Source organism: Canis lupus, chromosome 5 (genome assembly GCF_011100685.1).
Source record: "Canis lupus familiaris isolate Mischka breed German Shepherd chromosome 5, alternate assembly UU_Cfam_GSD_1.0, whole genome shotgun sequence".
Classification (NCBI taxonomy): domain Eukaryota; kingdom Metazoa; phylum Chordata; class Mammalia; order Carnivora; family Canidae; genus Canis; species Canis lupus.
In genome coordinates, this window is record NC_049226.1 from 21,544,415 (window position 1) to 21,567,036 (window position 22,622).

The 22,622-nt window shown below is 43.7% G+C and overlaps 1 protein-coding gene and 1 long non-coding RNA gene across 5 annotated transcripts in view; one reads left to right on the forward strand and one right to left on the reverse strand.

Moving 5' to 3' along the window:
* The window catches only part of LOC119876290, a 79,684-nt gene that overhangs the window by 30,902 nt on the left and 26,160 nt on the right, over positions 1-22,622 (forward strand). Inside the window, exons 2-4 of the long non-coding RNA XR_005359291.1 lie at positions 13,169-13,344; positions 14,071-14,210; positions 17,800-17,929. This is a non-coding gene — a long non-coding RNA (uncharacterized LOC119876290). The remainder of the gene's footprint in view (positions 1-13,168; positions 13,345-14,070; positions 14,211-17,799; positions 17,930-22,622) is intronic.
* Positions 503-22,515, reverse strand: LAYN (layilin). Of its 4 annotated transcripts, none has more exons than XM_038536211.1 (7): positions 22,414-22,515; positions 18,736-19,033; positions 12,657-12,814; positions 9,260-9,292; positions 8,558-8,641; positions 6,392-6,488; positions 503-3,757 (listed from the first exon to the last, which is right to left on the reverse strand). In XM_038536211.1, exons 1-7 carry the CDS (start codon positions 22,496-22,498, stop codon positions 3,394-3,396), a joined length of 1,119 nt encoding a protein of 372 aa, XP_038392139.1. In that variant the 5' UTR covers positions 22,499-22,515; the 3' UTR covers positions 503-3,393. The 4 variants fall into 4 exon arrangements, with proteins under 4 accessions (XP_038392139.1, XP_038392137.1, XP_038392138.1 ...); XM_038536209.1 differs by having other exon boundaries at positions 8,528-8,641; XM_038536210.1 differs by lacking the exon at positions 22,414-22,515 and adding an exon at positions 21,726-21,987 and having other exon boundaries at positions 8,528-8,641.

The following is a 22,622-nucleotide window of genomic DNA, read 5'->3' on the forward strand; positions in this document are numbered from 1 at the left end:
GCTCTCAGCTGTGGGAATGTGCCACCAGTCCTTCAACTCTCAGAGGCCATTAGGCATGGCCTTGACGGAAGACAGGTGCCTTGCTAAGGTCATGCCCTCTTCCCAGCTGGTCACATTCAGTGACTGTTATAAAAGTCCAGGCCTTTTGCCCTAATTTTGGATGGTTCTGAAGACTAATCCTACTTTGGAACTCCTCAGGGAATCAGTGAAAGCTTCTGTTGATACTCTTATCACTGCTTGACATCTGCTTGATCTGCTCTCTTACTTTCCCTTCTCTTCCCCAAGTGTTGATCACTCCCAAATACACTTTTTGACATACATACTAGTCTCCAACATCTTCATCAGTCCGACTGTGCACAAAATTTCTTTCCAAAGATCCCCTCTTACAAGCCTTCTATAACTTTCCTTTTTACATCAGACTTTGTTCTAAGTGTTCCCTCTTTGAACAACCAGTCCCACTTACCTTGCAAAGAGTCGTTCTTATTATTTCCAGTAGTCTTAATTACATTTATTAACATTATTTACATTTATTTGTTCTTAGATTACCCACAAAACTGCACTAGTCAAAGTAATAAAGTTTCTCTCTGAAACAAAAACAAATGAACAAACAAAATAGAAACAAACTCAAATACATAGAACTGTGGTAGAAAGACCAACACCATGCGGTTTTTCTCTTCTGACAAATTTTGCAATAGAGATAACACGAACCTGCCTTTCAGCAAACAGGTAGAACAGAAATTCTACCTCTAATGTTGATAACTCTGAAGACAGGTCCAATGTAATAATACCAACAACTTGAAATTAGCTTTAATATCAAACATTTTCCCAGATCACATAACTTTGAAAAATGTTTGAGTTTCCATTTTCTGAGTTTTAGAATGCCTGATTATTATAAGCGTTTGCCTTTAAGCCAACTAAATGGAGTACTTTAAAAAATTCATTTTAGGAAACATCTTACATTTACAATATACAGGGACACATATACAAATACACAAACAAGATGCAAACAAAATCTTAAAGGCCCAGTTTCCAAGTATCTTTTTATAAAACAAATCCATTGCAAGATGGGATTATAATTTATAGATCCATTATTTGGTCATTTTTCTTAGGAGTCTAACGAATATTGTGGCCAAATGGTGTTGCAGAAAAAAAAAAAAAGATTGTCATTTTAGAGAATACAGCCTAAAGGACTGCATGTGGGGATGAAATTGTCATTTCCCATATCCCAGTGAGAACACGGCTAGTTTTATTCAAAGATACCAAAAAGTTACAACAATGAACAAACCAAATGAAGCTGAGGGTACCTCTGTGAGCATGAGCTCCTCCCCAAAAGTCAGAGCTTCACCCAAATGAACCAAACAGAAGAAACAAGGTCACATGTCATTGTACACGAAGTACTCACCAAGAGATGTCCGTTCAAACCAAGCCCCAAAACTAGTTCCTTGCTATTATAGGTAAATTTGGTGCAGAAGGTTGGCAGTATCCAGGTGAGGTGAGTCCCCTGTGATTGCCTCTAGGACCAGAGCCTAGGCAGCCACTGGGCTGGTCACTGACTTACTTTAATGGCTGGGGGTTGATGAACCCTGAGAAAGAAGCTCCTGGCTGCCTTTCCAAATCTGTAACCAAACCCAATTCTGTCCACCTGATGCACAGCTAAGATAATCACTGTGATGTTGAGCAGGCCGCAAGGAAAGGGCTGATCTGAGAAGCAACCAGACCAGGAACCCAGCGGTGCAAGCCTCAACTCTACCTCCCCAAAGGAGAGTCAGAGAAATTTAAACCCAAATTAAAAGGGCCTGGGTAAAAAGTTGCAGCTGTGCTTATTAGTCCCATTAACATTTTGGTCACCAGCTTCAGTGACATAAAGTAAGTTGTTAACGCAACTCACCAGCTTCCTAGGCAACTCACCAGCTTCCTTTCTTCCTAGGCAAAAGGAAAGCTTTTAAAACTAAAACAACTCACTTACCTCCCCCACTCCGGGGAGTGTGACCAACAGGTCCTATAAATTTTTAAGCTGCCCTACATAGGCTTTTCTACAACGACCCGAAAAATAAATTGTTCATCCATTCAACAATTATTGATCATCTACTCAGTGCCAGGTGCTGTCTCGGGTGTAGGAGGTAGGATTACTAGGGCAGATGATGAAGGCACAGCCTAACAGGGGCCTGAAGAGGGCAGCACAGGGGAGGGTTAAAAGGACAGGTTACAGAGCCAGGATATCTAAAGCAAAATGGGAACTCTGATGTTTTGGGGCGATGAATTGGTCCTCACCACGGCATTACTCTTGTTGCTTTAAATCCACAAAATCACTTCCTGGAAACAGGCATAAGTGACGTGTGTTTTACACTCTGTTCTCTGTCCTAGTGTGGTGGGTAATTGGGTGGTGATTACCATCTGCTGACTGTGATACTGCTCTGACCCAGACCAGCTAACTCTGTCTACTTTGGGGCGCCATTCAGGAGGCAAAATGACAAACTATGAAAAAATACATGATGAAAACTTAAAATAACAAGATGGAAGGAGTTTTCAGGTGATAGAAAGAACTCTCAGACCTCCCAAGTGTAAACAACTGACATCAAGTAAGTTTATAAGAAAATTTTCTGTGGATTCAAGTCCAAAAGTATTTGACACAGGTCCCTAAAACAAAAGGGAAGAATAATTACCATTGTCAGCAATATCATGTTGATGCTTCTGTAAAACAAACACACAAGGCAGGACGACAAACACGATCAGGGTGGGGCACACAAGCCTAGAAGCCAAGACTCAGATTTCAGTTCTAGTTTGTAAAGTACTTCCAAGTTGGATATTTCCAAGTTTGGATGTGAGGAGAAAGAAAAAGAGGTCCCCTGAGGCCACATGCTGAGGAAAGTCTCTAGACACAGACAGACCAACATTCTGCTTCCTGCTTTTGATTGGATTTGATTTGATTCTTTGAAAAAAAACGATCTGAGAATTGCCAATGCACAGGCCAGCCCAATGCCAGAGTACATGGGGTTTGAAAAGATTCTGTAATTTCTGTCTCTTTGTGATTACATGTGCTGCTGTATAGAGTAGGAAAAACAGAACCTAGTGGTGGGTTTCCCAGGTCCTGCAGCCACAACCTTACCCTGGCAAGGAAAGTGTTGTCCCTTGAAAGTCATAAATAACCCATCCATTGGTAGTTATTTTCTACTACGTGCCTGATGGTGGGCAGGGCAATTTCTCAGAAGGTTGGTCTGGAAAAGAAATTGGGAAAGGGGATATGGCCAAACTCAATGGAGATCACATGTTCTCCCCCATGACCTGATCTGAGCATTTTCATACACATTCTGAGTCTTTTCCTCATAGAAAACAGGAGAATTTTGCTCCTCCTTTCTTTCCCACTCCTGTTCATTCAAGTGTTTTTCATGTATCCTAATAACCATATATTTCATTTTCCACCCATCCAGACTCCTTGCTCCTCCCCATTCGGTCCGGGGAGAACTCGTAAATGTCATTGGTCACAAAACCACTCTCCACGCTCGCCAGAGTCATGAATCCACTTTCAGATGGGTTCACAGCCATGTTGTCATAGTCACAAGACATGTCATCGGGAGTGGCTTCTCCAGAGCACACTCGGAATGAAATGTTCTTCAGGTCTGGCCGGGTCTCAGCTAAGTCGGCTTCACTTTGTTTTCGGATGATGTTGTAAACCTCTAGGTCTGGGCTGTTCCCTTGGCGAGGAGAGGGCCAGATGGTGTGCTGCTCCTTTGTGCTGGGGCCTGGCTGCTCCCGTTTCCTAGGAGGAAAGAAAACTGGAGCTGAGTACTTTAGACAAGGGGATTGAGAATAGCCCTGTGGCTTCTGCTCCAGTAGGAGGAAGTCATCCCAGGCAATCACTACACGGCATTTCTCACCCACAGACACAGGTCAAGGCTTCGGGGTGGGGTGGGGTATGAAAATAGGAAGGTAGTGTTATATTCAAAGTGCTTGTGTATCTATATTCACTGCTGCCAAAGCATAGAACAGAGGTGATTATCTGGGGAACCCCAGAGCTCCTGCAGCATCCATGGATAGAACTGGATGGGAAAAATATCACATTTTAAAAAACTCTTCTCCAAGCTGTCCTTCAATTCTGAATGTAGGCAACAAATCAGAGTAGAATTAGTAATATCTTTGACTTGATACCAACAGAGTCACAGATGTTTTCATATCACATCACAGTTATCATAGATACCTTAAAATATTTTACACTCCTCTCTACTTCAAAATTATGCTAATTATACTCACCACTAAATAAATAACACCCACCCACACATTAATAAAGAAACACACCAAAAAACAAACAAACAAACAAAACCAAAAAAAACAAAAAACAAACAAACAAACAAAAAAAAGAAACACACCTATTGCCAAACCACATTCAGTCTTTGGAAATATTTTGCTAAATTGTTTTTATCAGTACAATTGCTTTCTTTGCAATCCAATACATTTTATTTTATACATTTAAAGATCTTGTTCTGGGAAGGGGTCCAGAGGCTTTACCCAACTGCTACAGAGGTCTCTGGCCCAAAAAGATTAAAAACTGGGATGCCTGGGTGACTCAGTGGTTGAGTGTCTGCCTTTGACTCAGCTCATGATACTGGAGTCCTGGGATCAGTCCCGCATCAGGTTCCTCGCAGGGAGCCTGATTCTCCCTCTGCCTATGTCTCTGCCTCCCTCTGTGGGTCTCTCATGATTAAATTAAATATTAAAAAAAAAAAAAAGGTTAAAAACCTCTGAGATAGGCTCTAGCTTCAGAGTCACAATTCCTAAATCCTGTTGAGGTGCTAAATAGACTAAGGAAGAGAAACTTAACAACAACAAAAAACCAACTGCAGAGTAAGCAGTTGGAAAATATATTTGTAATATTTTAATTGAATTCTATTTTTAGATCAAAAGGAATTAACTAATAAAAATGATCATAGTAAGAGCCAACTATTTTCAGTGTTTATTATATGCCCATTCTGCATGCATTAACTGTTTTAAATCTAGTAATCCTATAAGGAAGATATTGTAAAATGAAGCAGGTTCTACCATTGACCCTTGAACAATGAGGGGGTTATGGGTGTCAACCCCCAACGCAGTTTAAAATCTGCATGTAACTTTTGACCTACCCCAGACTGAGCCATTAATAGCATACTGCTGACCAGAAGCCTAATACATATTTTGCATGTTATATGCCTTATATACTGTATCCTTATAAATAAAAAGTTAAAGAAAATGTTAATCAAGAAAGTCATAAAGAAGAGAAAATATTTACATATATTTTCTTTATATGTATAAAGAAATAATATTATATACATATTATATATATATATATACATATATATGTATAAAGAAAATATATTTATCTTTCTTGAAAATGTTATCAAGAAAGTCATAAAGAAGAGAAAATATTTACTGTAAAAATATTTACAGTACAGTATTTATTGAAAAATACTCAAAACATGTATAAGTGGACCCACACAGTTCAAACCTCTGTTATTCCAGGGTCAACTGTGCATTAAAATCTTACTAATTCATCTTCCAATGGTTATCAAAGGGAGTTGAATCTTAAACTGGACTTTAGTTTTCCTGTTGTAAAATGGGCATACCAGCCTTCTTCTTCTATATATGGTGTGATGCTGGGGAATAAAAAGGCAACTGAGAAGAGCTGTAGGACCTTCCAAAATGGTGGCACACGATCCATAAATAGAGATGCTCTAGGACAGTTAGTGCGGCTATTTTGTAGCAATCTATAATTATATATCTAATGAAAAGCAAAGTCAATTAAAAGGCTTTAACTATTTCATTTCAAATAGAGTGATTCAGTTTCAGATGTTTGCCAGAAGGCTTTGGAATAGTCATTTTTCAATGGCTCACTCTTTATTCCTTTACCCAATGAACCAACATTTTTGGAGTGAGGGCATACATTCATGAAAGCACTTTGCTGAGCGATGTGTGGAAACAAAGGAGGGGAGTAACAGTTTCACTCCTCGAGTCATTTGGAATCTTCCACACACACAAAAATTAAAGAATATAAGATCACTTTCTTTTTTTCTTTTTTTAAAGATTTATTTATTTATTTATTCAGAGAGAGCAAGAGAGAGGCAGAGACACAGGCAGAGGGAGAAGCAGGCTCCATGCCAGAAGCCTGACGTGAGACTCAATCCCAGATCTCCAGGATCACACCCCAGGCTGCAGGTGGCACTAAACCACTGTGCCACCAGGGCTGCCCAAGATCACTTTCTTAATTACAACCAAGCACAAATTCTTAGTACTTCTGAATGCCCTGAGCCCATCAGAGAATTTACTGTCAAATCTGCCATGGTAATTGAAGCAAACAGAGCAATGTCCAAATCTCAAAGAGTCTAGAAGATACAAAGGTCTACACAGTGAAGATTTTACTTGCCTCTTTCTATAGATCCAAACCCAACACACAACTGTGATGACCACAAGGAGAAGGATGATGCTGGGGATTAGAATGTAAGCAAGATTCAAGGCAGCTTCTGAAAAGAAAATCATATATTATCAGTGTTAGTGATATTGTTACAAGCTTCAAAATGAGCTTAAAAATGCATAATCAACACAGAATATTCCAAAGAGCATATTCCTGGAAGGAAATATATATACAGTTACCCAGTTAGCAAAGTCTTCTAGTTTCAGTAAGTGAGCATTTTCTACGTATTACCCGAAGTAATAGAGAAAAGAAGTTTACATGTTGGAGTTTCTTGCAAAATATCAGAACCACACTGTTAGAATTATATATATTTTTTTTCCAGAGGAAAGAGATTCTCTCTTTTCTTGTCTTTGCTCTTCCTTAACAAAGTAGAGTCTGCTTGGGCAGTGGTGATGTCTTTGGACAGAAATGGCAGTTCCCAAGGTGGGGTGGGGAAGAGGGAGGGAGGGAGAGAGAAGCAAATCTCAGGGCTATTACCAGGAAAGGGAAGATCACATGAAGCACATGAATCAGACTGTAACCTTCCCAACAAATCTGACTAAGACTATTGGATCCATTTGGGGCCAAGAGCAGTGACTGTGGAGGGCATTCAGAGGCCTGCTATCCTGACCTTTCCTGTCCTTTAAGACTTGGAACAAAGTCTAAATTTTCTGTCATGGGGATTTTAGGAAGAATCTGGGACTGGGGGACTGACTCCTTTCTTACTGGTCCAAGGTTCCTAACCTTCTAGAAGCTGTTGCTTTGTTTTCCTGTGAGGCTGCAAACCTGGCCACCATACACACACAGAGAGACCCAAATAAAACCCACTTTACATGCCACTATGATAACAATGAGCAATGAGAACTCCACCCACGTCTGTTTAGAACTTTGTACTTTTTTCAAAGCATTTTCAACACATGTTATTTGTTATACAATAGAAAATTTGACTACCTTTGTCCTTGGTTCCTGGAAGAGAGGCTCTAAATCTTTGGAATTTCTCAGGTAATAGGAATAACTTTGTTATTCAGGAGCCCCTCAGACCAAACAGAGTTTATGCTGATGAGGTGTCTCAGAAGGGGGACTGAGGATGGTTGGGGGTGGTGCTAGAGATTGAGTTCAATTACATGGCCAACCTCAATAAAGTGGTGAACACGTTGATGTGCCAGGAGGGTAATTATGCAATCTGATTCCATCGGGAGAGGATACAGAAACTCCCCATATGGGACCTCTCCAGACCTTACCCTATCTGTTTCTTTGCTGGCTGCTCCTGATTTGGATTCTTTACAATAAAATGCAGTCATAAATATACTGTTTCCCTGAGTTCTATGAGTTGTGCTAGTGAGTTATCAAAACTGAGGGGGTCGTGGGCATCCTCTGGATTTGTAGCCAGCTGATCAGAAGTGAGAGTGGCCTACACCCCTAAACTTGTGTCTGAAGTGAGGGCAGTCTTGTTGAGGACGGAGTCCTTAATCTGTGGGGTCTGCCCTAAATTGAGGTGGCTGGTCAGAACTGAACTGCAGTATTAAAATATCCTATTTCATTTTAGGGGCACAGTAATGCTCTCAGGTGAGAAACACAGCATTACTTCCATTATGCAAAAGATGACACCATAGCACAGAGAAATGAAGTGGTTTAAATGTTGCCCAGTGACATAAGCGCAGATCTCCCTCTTAAAACTCAAGGTGAGAGGCGAAGTTGAAATTCCATTAGGACTCCAATTTATCACCCCATTTTCTTTGATCCTTTATGATTTGAGTTATAAAATATTTTTGCCCATTTCCTCTATCTGTTTCACAAGGGAGTATCAAGCACAGACATCATGCATCCTGCATCCCGCGTGGGATTTCTGCTCTTATTCCTCTACTGCTCTTGCAGTACCCCAACCCCTACCCTATGACTGCTGGGTGGTCCCCCACTCCCATCATCACACAGGCACTTCACATCCTGGCCAGTCTACTCTCCCGGGGTGTTTTACTGATGAAACCCAACACTGTACACACTTTCTGCAACGTCTCAGATGCCCTGTCTAGTTCACTTTTTTTTTTAGTAGTTACGGGAACAAAGTAGAGAAAGTAACCATGGGTAATTTATGATTGAGAGTTCCATCACCTATTTTCCCCTGGAGAGTTCTGTCCATACCGTTGTTTCCTTTAAATGTCTCTCTGGCATCTTCTTTCCCTGCGTCTCCCGGAAGTATGGGTGTTGCTGGCTCTGTTCCTTCACCTGAAAACAGACACATGGACTTGAGGAGGAAGGCCTCACAATCCAGGTGGTCTCTGAGGTCCCACCAGGTTGTAGGTGGGATGCCAACAAGAGGTAGCAATTTGACTGAGGCTATGGTGCACATATAGAAAAGTAAAAGGGTTGAATTTGCTGGCCAACAGATTTAATTGTTTTCATCTTCCTGGTAAGATTTTTGCTGCCAAGAATCATGTACTGAAGTAGACAGCAGGCGGCTGGTGTCAAGGCACAGAAAATACAGAGGTGCCAAAGGGCAGGGCCAATGACTCACTTCTAGGATTATAAATTATCTGTGTAGCTCACTTCTTTTCTCATTAGATTGAATTATTCCTTTCATATTGTAAATAATGACAAGTCACATCCCGAATTGAATTTGTGGGTTGTTGCTTTTCAGCTTTGGGAGAAATAGGCAATACCAGAAGAGAGATTAATGAACTACTTGACATGGCTGGGTATGGCATACACTTCTCCAAATGGTCTGACTTCACATCAGCCCCCTTCCTGTTGGAAAATCTGGTCTAAAGAACATATGGTTCTAAATCCTTACAGGGAGCCTGGGAAACAGCCCAAATTAACCCAAATCTCAAATGAAAGGCTTACCTCCAGGCTTTATAGAAGGAGCTGTTGGTTTCTCTGTGGCAGAAAGAAACAAATATGAAAATAGTAACTAAATTTCCATGACATCTGGATGAAATTGGCCGAATCATGGCATCCACTTATTTACACATTCAATCACCTGATATACTTTATTTAGTGTTACTAGATGCCAAGATCTGGGTTAGTAAGTCAAAAGAATCACTTTTGCAGCAAGACTAGCCTTCCCCCAGCTTTGCTTGAGTATTTTTTTAAAAAGTATTTTAAAAATTTCAAATATGAGAATTTCCAAATATACACAAAAAATAGACTGGTAGAATGAAACTCTATGTACCCTCACTTAGCTTCAACCCTTATAACATGGCTAATCTTGTTTTAAAAGTAACCCCTACCCCTTCCCAGCTATGCTCAGGCCTGGATTATTTTAAAGCAACCAAAGACATCTTAGCATTTTCCACTGGGGTTGTTTTAGAGAGTAACAAACACTGACCTCCAAGCAGTGGAAGTGGCGGTGGTGGGAGGTCGGTAAGCAGACCACTGCCAGCCCCTAGGCAGACACTGGTGATCTAGACCATAAATCAGTTTAAATATCTCAAAGAGCCTCAGGACAACCAAGCTGCACAGAGAATCTACATCTACATGTTTTTACCTTTGGCTAGGAGTATGTCCCCCTGTGGTACTGGTAGGAAATCTCTTATGCTAATCAGATGCTCCGGGATTCATAGGGATAGGGTCCTTAAGGGCATGATTTTGGAATTCACAATCCTAAGGCCAGGATAGCAAATCTATTCTGAAGTTTCTGAAGGAAACTTTTAATCATCTTTCCCATAAGTGTGTGTGTGTGTATGTGTGTGCGCGCATAGGCACATGCATACACACACGTGAAAGCGTGTAAAGGTGATACAAATTGTTCATTTATTTCCAAACATCCAACCTATATAGTGCCTTCTACATATAAAAACATCATCATGTTCTAAGTGTTTTATGAAAACAAACACAATTTACCCTGGTAATAGCTTCATTGACGTAGTTGCTATTATTTTGGTGATTTTGTACGCCATGTATCCAAGGTACAGGAATAACTTGTCTAAATCTCACAGTGAGTGAGTAGCTGAACTGGAATTTGAACCAAATAAATTCAAGTAAAAATTAAAATTGCAAGGAGACAAACTGTGGTAGGTAGTGGAGATAAAATAGCAAATGAGAATAGTTCCAACCTTCTCTGGCTCGTACGCTCTATAGGATGGCCATAACATATGGAAACACAGGATAATATTAACAAATATTAATTTTGTGATATTACATTATAATACATAGTATATTCAATAACATTACATGACCTATTCATTTTGTTTGTCCCTCCATGGTTCAATCCAGTGTGCAAAAGTGTATTAAACATGGCAGATTAATGCAGCATTTCCATTAATCCTTACGATGCATCTGCAATGTGCTGCCTCAGCTGATTTGTCTCTGATTTTCACTGAATACACATAGGTGTATTAGCAGACCCCAGAAGTAAGTGAGGGTTCAGATCTGGCTAGTGTGCCCCTACTCTACATGGTCATGTTGTCAAGTTCAGTTTTAGATATTATTCAGCCCTTCCCTTGCCACTCTGGCATATAGATCATGGCATATAGATCATGTGCATCCCTTGGAACTGCACTGGATGACCTTCCCCTAGCCCATCAAATGCAGGGATTAACTTGTTAAATAGGTATATTTCTAGACCTCATGCCAACCATGTAGTGAAGGGGACAAACTTATAAATAGGCAAAGCATTGTATGTGTGAGATGCCAAAATCCTCCTAGGAGGAAAACCAAACTTGGTTTTGAGGGGCCCTTGGAAGGTTTCCTAAAGGAAATTTTTTCAATTTCTTATTTTGAAAAATTTTGGATTTATGAAAATTTGCTAAAATAGTACAAAGAATGCCCATATATCCTTTACCCAAATGTTACGATTTTATCACATTTTGTTTATTTATTCTGTTATATTTGTCTATATTTTTATTTATGTCTCGATACATCCACATATGTATGAAAAACACATACAGACATACATGTGTAACTTTTTTACCGAGAATAAGTTGCAGACATGGTTACTCTTTATTCTAATTAATTCAATATGTATTTAAAAAGATGGGGGGGGTGCAGGCTCTTATGTAACCACAGTAACGTGATCAGAACCAAGAAATCAACATTGATAGTCTATTGCCTAATAGACCTTACTCAAATTCTGCCAATTGTCCTAATCCTGCCTTTTATAGAAAACCATCATCATCACCCAGGTTCCAATCCACAATCACCTGTTACACTTAATTGTTATGAGAGAAAATGATGTTGAATGTGAACCCAAGTGAGAAAGAGTTGCTGGGAAAGGGTAAGAGTGTTCCAAGTACCGGGAACAGCAGTTAAGAGCTCTGGGGCAACTTCACAGAGCTCAGAGGGGAGTGAGGGGCACCTCACAGAGCACATGGGGAAGTGGGGGGCACCTCACAGAGTGCATAGGAGAGTGGGATGCACCTCACAGAGCTCACAGGGGAAGGATGGGGAAGGAGGGAGAAAAAAAACACCTTTTAGCAGCAAAAATCACAGCAAAAGCCTAAATTCAAACAATTTTAGGATTACTTAGTCTTCAACTAGATGCAACTAACAAGCCATTCTGTTCTGGCGAGGCAGGAAATGGTGCAGGATGGTCACTGGGTAGTTGGCTTCAGGGAGCTGAGAAACTTCAGGACAGATCAAAATCACTTGAAGTCTAGATCTAAGTGGGTTATGAGGGAGGAGTCTGGGAAACCCCAGCAGAGTGAGACTGCAGGCTTGTAGCCAATTCAAAACACTCAACAGATCCAGAGGCAAAGGCCAGTTGGATTTGCAAAGGCATGCAGAGAGGGTGGTTTAAGCCTGCTCCTCACGGAGACTGCCATCTGTCCAATGCCAGTGAAATTAGTGTACTCCATCATCTACTTGCTCTGGTCATTATTCTGTTTCCTTAAAGCCCCAGAAAATAATGCCATGTGGCTCTTAGAAGACTTGCAGGAACAGTGGCCAGCTTCCTTTCACATTTTTTCTTTTTCCCAAATTCTCTACAGCCAAGCTCACATGTGGAAAGAATGAGAATTTGTGATTGTCCACTTGGAGGGCTTTTTGCTTCCTGAACTTCTCACCATTCTCGATTTGTCGTACATAAACAAAACCCTTTCTTTCCTTCATCCCTTCCCTTAGCATCAGCTACTCTTCTCCTCTGCTGAGAATAGCCCTCAATGAGGAATTGTCACTCCACTCCCCTGGCATTTGCAACAAGCTGTCTCAGAGACCATGTAACAATTCTGAGATAGCAGCTGCTTACAAAGTTAAGAGAGGACACTGAGAATTCAGCCATGTAACTTGGGAAAAGATTCATTACCATCGGAATATTTGCAAATGAAATTGTTCTTCATGTTGCATCGGTCATCATTCCACTGGAACATGTAGAGGCCCCCGACACCAGCAGGAGCCGATGGTTGATGGTACATGACCACGCAGACCTCACTGCCGCATGAAGGCTCATCCACATACCAGTTCCTGTAGGAAAGAGGTCAACGATGGACACCATTGGAGAAGGAAACTCCAAGACTTTAAAAACCTTTGTTTTGCCATCAAGTGCCGTTGAGACACGAATTTAGGATTCTACTTCGGAAGACAATAGAGAGAGAGGCAGGAATTGAAGTGCTGCCAATGAGCAGAACCACGTGCTTTCTAATACAGACATCACCATCAATCCTCTGACATTTACCACAACCTCTTTGTAGGGAGGAATATATTACCATATGATATCTGCAAAGTAATTATGAGCAAAAGCAGTTAGCAGGGCCAATCTGGATGATCTTGTTTCTTTCTTGCTCTTTGCTAACTGGCTTTTGTTTCTCCTTGTTTTAGAAATCAGATGCATCGAGAAGAGGCATGGTTTATCTCAGCCAGAGCTTGACCTGCTCACATCTCTCTGCTTTTTGACAGTCATAGACAGTCATAACTGCCTTTCTAGCCCTGGGATGTAAATGGAAAATTCAAGCATCTGAGCAAGACTTTCCAAAATGTAGAGGCTGTCAAAGCAGGTGAGGGGGTGGCGGTAAGAGGAGACGGCCCACATAGTCTTTTTCAGTTTTTAAGTTGTTTCCACGTCATCAGGCAGACGAGCCCCTCCCTCTGCCTCTGCTGCCAGATTTCTTGTCTTTGTCTTCCTACCTCTTGAATGGGGTGCATTAGCAGCCTGCGCTTCACTACCCAGTGTTACTTGGAATTAAATGGTGCTGCCACCCAGTTGGATATTGGGTGCCAGGTTAAGGCCTTGGATTCTACAGAGAATCTAAATGCTGTGAGCACCCGCTGTATGCATTGACTCAGGGCTGGGCTTTGTAGTCTGCATGGTCATCCACCTGTGTTGCCTCCTTCCAAGGCCCAGGTCTTGCCCTGATGCTCAGATTATTTAGCTGAGTCCTGCTGCTCTGCATAGATCTTGAGAGCCTCTCCTTGGAGGCAGCTGAGAGATAGGTCTCCTTGTAGCACCTAGGTATGCCTCTGTTTGAGTGCTATGTTACTATCCACCAAAGGGAAGATCCTCTGCTGCACCCACTGGGTTGATTTGCCTGGATAATAACTGAACTTGAAGCACGGCTTGGATGCTGCATCTGGACAGCTGGGGGCCCTGACTTGGGCTGGGCTCTGACCCAGTAGTTATAATGACCAGACCATATTCTAACCCACTTGGTAAATCTTTTACCTTGACTTACCCTGTTCTTTTTCCCACTGGCATTATGGCTTTATGTTATTTCATTTCACAGCTGATGGAATAGATGGAATATTATGCCAGGCACCTAGGTTGTGGACTCAAGCCAGCTCTCAGGCTGGGAACTCACTGATAGAAGAGGAGGCCAGGTTCTTCAGGAGGAGGGACCCTGCAATGCCACAGTTGGCATACATGGTAATCATTTTTCTTGTTCTCCCAAAGGGACTATGGCTATTTCGTAGAGTTATCCATGCATTGGGGAAGGGGAATATCCAAACGTTATAAGAACTGTTGGGCACAGGATGCAAGTGACATTGATATTTGAAGACTTGAAATGTCATCAAGGCTACCAGGAACATATTGAGGTCAGGTATGAAATGGAGTTCTGGCCTAGGACCAGCTCATGGGGGGACCCATAAAGTGGGCATTTCCCATATGACTTGAACAGCCGTATTTGGTAGTTGGTATAGTTCTACATTGGTTCTTTAGCCTACAAAGTAAGAGCTATAATAGTGGACTAGGTCAAGCAGAAGCTTCTGAAATTGCACTCTTCCACACCCTCTCCAAAGCAGTAAATAAAAAAAATCAATGTTTTATCCAGGAGAAGATGACAGAAAGTAGTACTTCCCTTGAAGATCTAGAGAATGCAGTGGGGTGGGGGGTGGGAGTGGAGGGTAGTCTCCATCATATCTCTAGTTAGTTCACTAGTCTGGACCCTGCAAAAACCAGGCAGATCCCAAAGGATGATACCAGAGTAGCATAAACACAACTAAGTAGAAGTCTCAATTACAGCTGCTGTGCCATATGTGGTATCTTTGCTAGAGCAGGTTAACATGCATGCAGGGTACTTAGCATGCAGATCCGGTGAACACAATATTTTCCATCAGAAAGAGAATCAGAAACAGTTTGCATTCATTTGGAATAGACAACAGCATATATTTATGGTCTTACTTCAGGCCTATGTTAATTTTCTCACCCTCTGCCATAGGAGACTTTGGTATAAGGAGACTTTGCAGAAAATCACAGTAGTCTACTATATCTCTGACATCATGCTACTGAACCAGATAAACTTAGTAAGACACTCATATGTCTAGAAGGTTAGAGATAAACTCTATGAAGATTTAAGAGCCTGCCACTTCATGAAAATGTGTAGGTTTCTAGTGATCTAGGGAATGCCTGAACATCCCTTTCATATTAAAGGACAAATATTGCATCTTGAAGCATCTTTCAATAATGTAAAGGAGGAAGCATAGCACCTAGTTGGCCTCTCTGGGTTCTAGAGGTAACATATTCCACATTTGGGAATATTGCTCTGGCCCATGTACCAGCCAACATGAAGGACAGCCAGCTTTGAGTGAGGTCTGAAGCCAAAAAGGACCCTGAAGCAGGTCTAGGCTGTGGTGCAAGCATATTTTCCCATTGGGCCATATAATCTAGGAGATTCTATTAGTAGAGGTATCAGTGATGGGAAATATAATGCTGTATAGAATTTGTGAAAAGCTCCAATGAGAGAATAACAGTGTAGATCGCTAAGATTTGATAGCAAGGGCATGTCATCTGTAGCTGAGAAACAATCACCTTTTGGAAAACAACTCCTGGCTTGGCTACTGGGCAAGGAGCACCAAGAGACTGTGCAGTCCAACCTGCCCATGATGAATGAGGTGCTGTCAGACACAACTAGTCCTGGGCTGGGCAGGCCAAGAAGCAATCCATTCTAAGATGGAAGAGGTATATCCAGAACCAAAGAGCACTCACTGTATAAGCAGGCAGAGCAACCTGCCATGGCATCTACCACTGTCATTCCAAAGCCCCTCTCAGCTTACACCTATACCTGCATAAAGGAATCCTTTATGACTTGCTTCAGAGGCTGCCTGAGTTTGGTTCATGGATAGGTCAGCCAAATACGGGAGTATGATTCCACTGGACAGCAGCTGTACTATGACACCACTCAGAGTTGGCCTTGAAAGGTCAAGTGGTAAGGGGACATCCTCCCAATGTCTTCAGCTTAGATGGAGCACTTAGTTAACTACCTTGCATGGGCAGAGACATTACTGGAGGTTAGAATATATAAGGACTCAGGAGTAAGGCAAGAGCTTGGCCAGATGATCAGGAGTCGAAAAGGAGGAAGAGAAGATTGGAGATGAGGAACTCTTAGATAGAATGACATGATATGAATATACATAGGGGAATAGGCATAAAGTATAAGGATCTATCACATGTTAAAACCCATCAGAAAGCACTTAGCATAGAAGAGGCACTAAACAGCCAGGGAGACAAAATGACTCAGTTAGTTGATGGCAGCTAGCTTATAATCAGCCACCCCATTGCTGGCACAATAGATACATACTCTACTAGCCATGTGGCAGGGATGAAGGCCATGCATGGGATCAACATGTCCATTTCCACTCACCAAGGCTGATCTAGCTACTGTAAACATCTAACCTTCCAGCAGCAGAGGCCAAAGCTAAATCCCTAAAGGAAGACCAACCCTAGGACACCAACCTGGCATCTGGTAGCAAGTTGACTATGTTGGACTCTTTCCATCCTGAGAGGGGCAATGATTCATTTTGTTGGGAATAGATGTACAGTCTGGGTATGAGTTTGCCTTTCCTGCCTCAGGGCCTCAATCAGCACCAGTATGCAATATTTGATCAACCAACATGAGATTCCAAATAACAAATAACACCTCATCAGACCAAGGGACCTATTTTATAGCAAAGGAGGTGTGGGAGTAGGCTTGTCGCCTGGGGATTTACCGGTCACATCATATCCTGCACCATCTGGAAGTTGCTACCTGGACAGAATGGTGGAAGAATTTGTTGACAACACAGATGAAGCACTGGCTTAGAGGGAACACTTTGCAAGGAGGGAGCATTATCTCCCAAGACTCAGTGCACACTTTAAATAAATGTCCTCTGTATATCATCCCATGTCCCCAAGAGTAAGACTACATGGGTGTGAGAACCAGTGGGCAGAAACAGGAGTAGCCTTGCTTACTACCACTAGTAGTGACCCACTTGGGGAATTTGTGCTTCCTGTCTCTGCAGTGCTGGGCTCTATAGGTTTTAGATGGCCCAGTACCCAAAGGTGAAATACTTCCACCAGAAGATACAGGAAAAGTCTTATTAAACTATGAGTGATGGCTGCCACTTGGGTGCTCTGGGATCCTTATGTCTTGAGACCAGCAGGCCAAGAAGAACAATGATTATCTTTGCAGGAGGTAACTGGTCCTAATCCCAGGAGGAGGTAGCCATCCTGTCACCCATTCTGGGGAGGGAGAAATATATTTGGTATCCAGGTTATCTACCTGAATTTCTGTGGGTACTCACATACCTAATTTCGATGGTAAATGGAAGTGTTAAATGACTCCAGCCTGAGAAGTGCAAGATGACTGGGGCCTAACGTTCCTCAGGGCTGAGGGTCTGGGTCCTGCCACAAGGTAAGCCACTGAGGCTCCCTGAGCAGAGAGTGAGGGGAATCTAGACTGGATGGTAGAGGAGGGAGGTCAATGAGTATCAGCTGTGGCCCTGGGACTAGCTCCTGTGGTGAGGAGTGTAGTTCGTCATACTAACTTTCCTTTTTTCCCCCTTTGTTTTAATTAGAGAGGGGGGGTGCAGAAGGAGAGGGAGAGGGGAGGGAGAGGGAGAGGGAGAGAATCCTAAGCAGGCTCCACGGCCAGCATGGAGCCTGACACAGGGCTCGATCTCACAATCCTGAGAAATTAAGAATGGGATACTTAGCCAACTGAGCCCCTCAGGCGCCCCACAAATTTCCCTTTTTAAAGTTTCTTCCAGGAAGAGAGGCCTGTGAGAACCTGGAGGGGCTACCTGTGGCACCCAGATGGAACATGTGGATCTGATTAGCATAATGGATGGACTCTGATAGACGCTGACCTGTTGTCTTCAAGATAACAGGTAAAAAACATATATTTTAATCTGCATTCTTTTGATTGACAATGATTCAAACTTTTTTTTCCCATGTGATCATTGACCAGTTAGATTTTCTATTTTTCAATTGCTTAGGTTTTTTGCCTCTTTATCTTTTCGGGTTTATTGACTTACATAAATTTTTAGTGTCTTAATGACTTACATAAACGCTTTATCATAAAAAAGATATTTACTCTGTAATTTGTTACATTTATCCAGTCTTTTTTTTTTCTTTTTTCATTTATCCAGTCTTATGTCTGCCTTTTCACTCTGATACCTTTTGATGTTTGTCCATGTCACTGCATTTCTTAGGGAGGAACAATGGCAAGGCCATGGTATCAGGGTGGGGTGTGAAATGAGTGGGTCCTGATGCTGTGGGTTTAGGAGGATCCTCCAAAACGCAGGCTTCCTTGAGTTCCCTTTTGGCCCAACCAGGCCCACCCCTGTGGTATGGAGCCCTACAGTAAGTCTCAGCCCCACAGATCTTCAATCTCTCATTGGGGTTCTAATCCAAAAGGCTGGACAGCCAGAACCACTGACTTCAAGCATCATGTGCTATTAAAACAATGCTTCTGGGCCACATCTCCCTGGACAGAGCTCTTGGGACATGAGTTGGGCACAGATCCGGGCTGATTCACCACCCTCACCACACTGCTTTGGCCAGTGCCATCCTCTAAGGGCTCTGCCTGGCTGGACCTTCACCTCTTCCCCACTGACCAGGCATTGTGGATTCAGCCTGCCTCCTTTTTGAGTTATGTCAAGTGAGTTAGCTCTGTGGGTTTCAACACACTTACCTGAATGCTGACGTGCTGCCATCTGTCCAAGCATAAAGGTCCTGGCAGGCTGTGCTGTTGCTTTGTCTCTCCTCCCGCCTCCGGAGCCCAATCCAGAAATCACCATCTGACGCCAGGAGGTTTTCAATGAACTTTTCTATCAATCTCTGTTCATCCTGAGACTCGATGCTAAGGAGCTGGCCCCCATCTGTCCTGCAGGCTGCATTGGCTTCCTCAAAGTTCAGTCTTCGAGAAGCATCATGGAAGTAAATGACTTTATAACAAGGCCTTTGTGTCCCTTCCCGGCAGACTGGCTGTCCTAGAGAAAAAAGAAGCCAAGCTATTTCAGTACTCCCAAAAGTATACCAGGGCAGGGATGCTCGGGGGCAAGTGAATGAAGCTACCCCTGGGCAGGAATTCTGATTACTCATCTGTGGACTGTATAATGTCATTTAGTGCCTGAGAGCAAATTAATATCCCTCCCTGCATCGAGATGCAGTAATTTCAACTCTGATGCCTGTATTGTGTAGGGACTCCATGTTTTGTTTGCTCCATTACAGATTCTTCAAGAGCAGACATTTTTGACTATGCTTTAAAAGAGAGGTAGCTAAAAAAAATAAAAAATAAAAAAAATAAAAGAGAGGTAGCTGAAGACTTATGGTTTCACTTAAGGTCACACACATATAGCACTTTCACGTCATCAGGAAGTCTCAGGGGACAGTATTGTTTAGAGTGAGTTATCTCTGGTGCTTCCTTAGGTAAGAGAGGTATTCTGAAGTTGGCTGTGGGTTCCTCTATCCTGGAACCCTCTGCCTGTGTAGTAGGACCAAGATTTCGCCCATGCTGTCCTGTAAGCAGAAGCTAAGAGCATCCAGTCGATGGGGTTTTCTGCTCTGAATGATCTCACCGAAAGACATAGTTAAGGTTTACCGAACTCTTACCACATGGCATGAACTATGCTAAGGGCTTTTACATTTACATCTATACTTTATTTCATTGAACCTCATAGTAATCCCCTGATGTAGATATTGCTTATGCCCCATTTTACAGAGGAGAAAACTGAGGCTCAGAGAAATTAAGTAATTTGGCTAAGGTCACATAGCTATTGGTAGCATCATCAGAGTCAGAACGAGGTTCTTTTTTTTTTTTTTTTTTCCAGAACGAGGTTCTGATTACAAAGTCAAACCTGTAACTGTTGAACCGTGCTGCCCAGTTGCCACTCCGCTGCAGTTTCAGGCTGCATTGGGAGCCTATGTAATGTGCCTTATCCAACTGATACCTGGAAGGCTGAAAACCATCTCCGACGGATGGGATTCTACTGAGGAGGAGCAAATTGTTCACCGGTACATGCGCCCCTAGCTTGCATCTGGGCAAAACCTTGCTGTGAGCAAACTTCGTTCCATCAATGTGTATTGAGTGTAGGCTCTGTGGCTGGCACGGTGCTAGATGCTGGGACTATAGAAACAAAGGCCAGGGACACCTGGGTGGCTCAGTGATTGAGTGTCTGCCTTTAGCTCAGGGCATGATCCAGGGATCCCAGGATTCAGTCCTGTATCAGGCTCCCCACAGGGAGCCTACTTCTCCCTCTGCCTGTGTCTCGGCCTTTCCCTCTGTGTCTCTGATGAATGAATAAATTAAATCATATATATATATTATATATATGATTATATATATTATATATATTAAATCATATATATTATATTTTATATATATATAAGAATATATTAATATAATATATAATATAATAATAATATATTAATATATATTATATATATTAAATCATATATATATATATTTTATATATATATATAAAAGAAACAAAGGCCAGTTCCTAGCCTGCAGAAACACATGCCCCTGGACCCAAATGTACAAGTGAAAACTAAATTTCAACAAAGGAAGTCCCTTGCAATGTAAGAGCCAGATTGTGGGCTGTGGGTGTGAGAAAGGGATGAAGGGTTTTGGTTTGGGAATCTCTTCCCAGCCCTCAAGGAATGTTCTCATTTTCCTAATTTGTTTTGCAGCCTTGTGGGGAATCAGATAGCATTCATCCCTATACTGACCAGTATATGGGGCAAAGGCTGCAGACAGTTGACTGCATTTTCAGTGCTGAAGGGGAACAGCACATGTAGATAATCCAGGAAACTCCCAAGAAGTCTTGTTTCTACTGCTTCTTTTATCACTTTTGTAAGGAAATTCTCAATAAGCAACAAGTTATAAGAGTTTTGCATCTTCTCTCTATTATTCATCTGCTCTTGCTAGAACTCTAACAGGACTGGCTCATCAGCAAATGAAGAGGCCTCAAAAGTGCGATATTTTCACTAAGAGGGTGTTCCAGAGAGAATGGGTGCCCCTGGCCAGAGAGGCTGTGGCTGGCACACTGCCTAGGGAGAAGACCCAGCCAGCCCAGCTATTGTGATTCCCTCAAGGTGGCTCCAAATGGGGCAGCCAGTGAAAATGAACCTCAGGTACCTCCAACCTGGTACACGGGCATAACATAAGGTGGAGCTGAATTTACTGGCAGTCCCCAGTTTTCTACCTTTGGTTTATCAAGGGAAAACATAACACCTTAAACGGGTTTCCTGTATGGTCCAGCCTGACCACACTCTGCAAGTCAGCCGGTGAGTGCCAGAGAGAGCCAGAGCTGGAAGGATGCCTGAGGCGCATCTGGTTCCCCTGCCTTCAGGAAGTGTCTTTCTCTTCTCATTTGCAGGAAGGGGAAGGGCGGGGGCTTCTGTTCCCCACGACCTAGGACAAAGCCCATGCAGCCCTAACCTAGGCAGCTTAGTTCAGACGCACCCCCCCTTCTGCCGCCTCGCAGCCCACCCCCATTCCGAAACACACTTTAGATCCTTTCTATCAGCTCTGCAAGCACGGATAACGGAGTGGAGGCTGTCATTCTCCATCCTCTGTGGGCGGTCTGTCCTCGCCCCGAAGACCTGAGAAAGAGGCACGGACATCCTCCCCCCGACATGCAGAACAAATAGAAGAGGCAAGAAGCCAAAGCACTGTACCTCCTCTGAGGTCCAAGTCCGAGGCTGCATTGACACGACAGGAGGAAGGAAGCAAGAGAGTCATTCCCCTGAGTCAGGCGGGGCTTGTCCCGCGCTAACCCGGCTTCTTTCTGGATCTCTAAGCGCTCTGCTCCAGAGCTGGATCCCGCCATCCTCCCCCCACAGAAGAGACCAGGAGCAACAGGCTGGGGTCCCACCGCACAGCCGATCCAGAATCCCCACCGTCCCCGCCTCCTCCCGGAACAGGAGACCTCCCGGGTGGGCGGGAGGAGGGTCGGTGAGCCTGTCCCCGCGCGGGGGTGCCGGCAACTGTTGCGCCACGCGCGGTGGGGCGGGCCCGGGGGACGCCTCCTGGGACAGTGTGCCCACTGCCGCACCTGGCCTATGTGCCCTAACGCCCGGAACTCCGGACGGGGAGCGGACTTTGAGGGTTCCAGGATCCGCAAGGATCCGCGCGGGTCTCAGCCAGCCGCGGGGCGACCGCTCCCCCACCAGCAGGCGCGCGGGAGGGGAGTGGGGGCTGGGTCCACTAGCGGAGCCGGGGACGCCCCTCGCCTCTGCAGGGGGCCGGAGAAGCGGTGCTGCGGGCTCGAAGGCGGCCCGCAGCGGCTGGGGAGCGGCGGGCGCGTCTGCGGAGCCCTCCGGGGACCGGCCCCGCCCCAGCCCTCGCCCCTGCGCGCTCACTCACCGCTCAGCAGGCGGCCGGTGGCGCCCCGGGGCCCCGCCAGCAGCGCGGCCAGCAGCACGGCCTGCAGCGCGGCTCCCGGCTGCATGGCCCGGCTCGGGTGCGCCCTCGAACACCGCGGACAGCGCGGCGCCACGGCGCTGGAGCGGACCGACCCGGGGCGGCGTGCGCGGCGACTGCAAAGGCGGCGGCAGCATCTCCCGAGAAGCCCC

Excerpts from the sequence above, each read along its gene's own strand:
- LAYN (XM_038536209.1), bottom strand. The coding sequence starts at position 22,498 with ATGCAGCCGGGAGCCGCGCTGCAGGCCGTGCTGCTGGCCGCGCTGCTG. Across the intron at positions 8,642-9,259 it reads TCCTTCTATAAAGCCTGGAG|GTGAAGGAACAGAGCCAGCA; the intron begins GTAAGCCTTTCA and ends GTCTGTTTTCAG. Across the intron at positions 6,489-8,527 it reads AACTCTCCAGGGGAAAATAG|AAGCTGCCTTGAATCTTGCT; the intron begins GTGATGGAACTC and ends TTTTCTTTTCAG.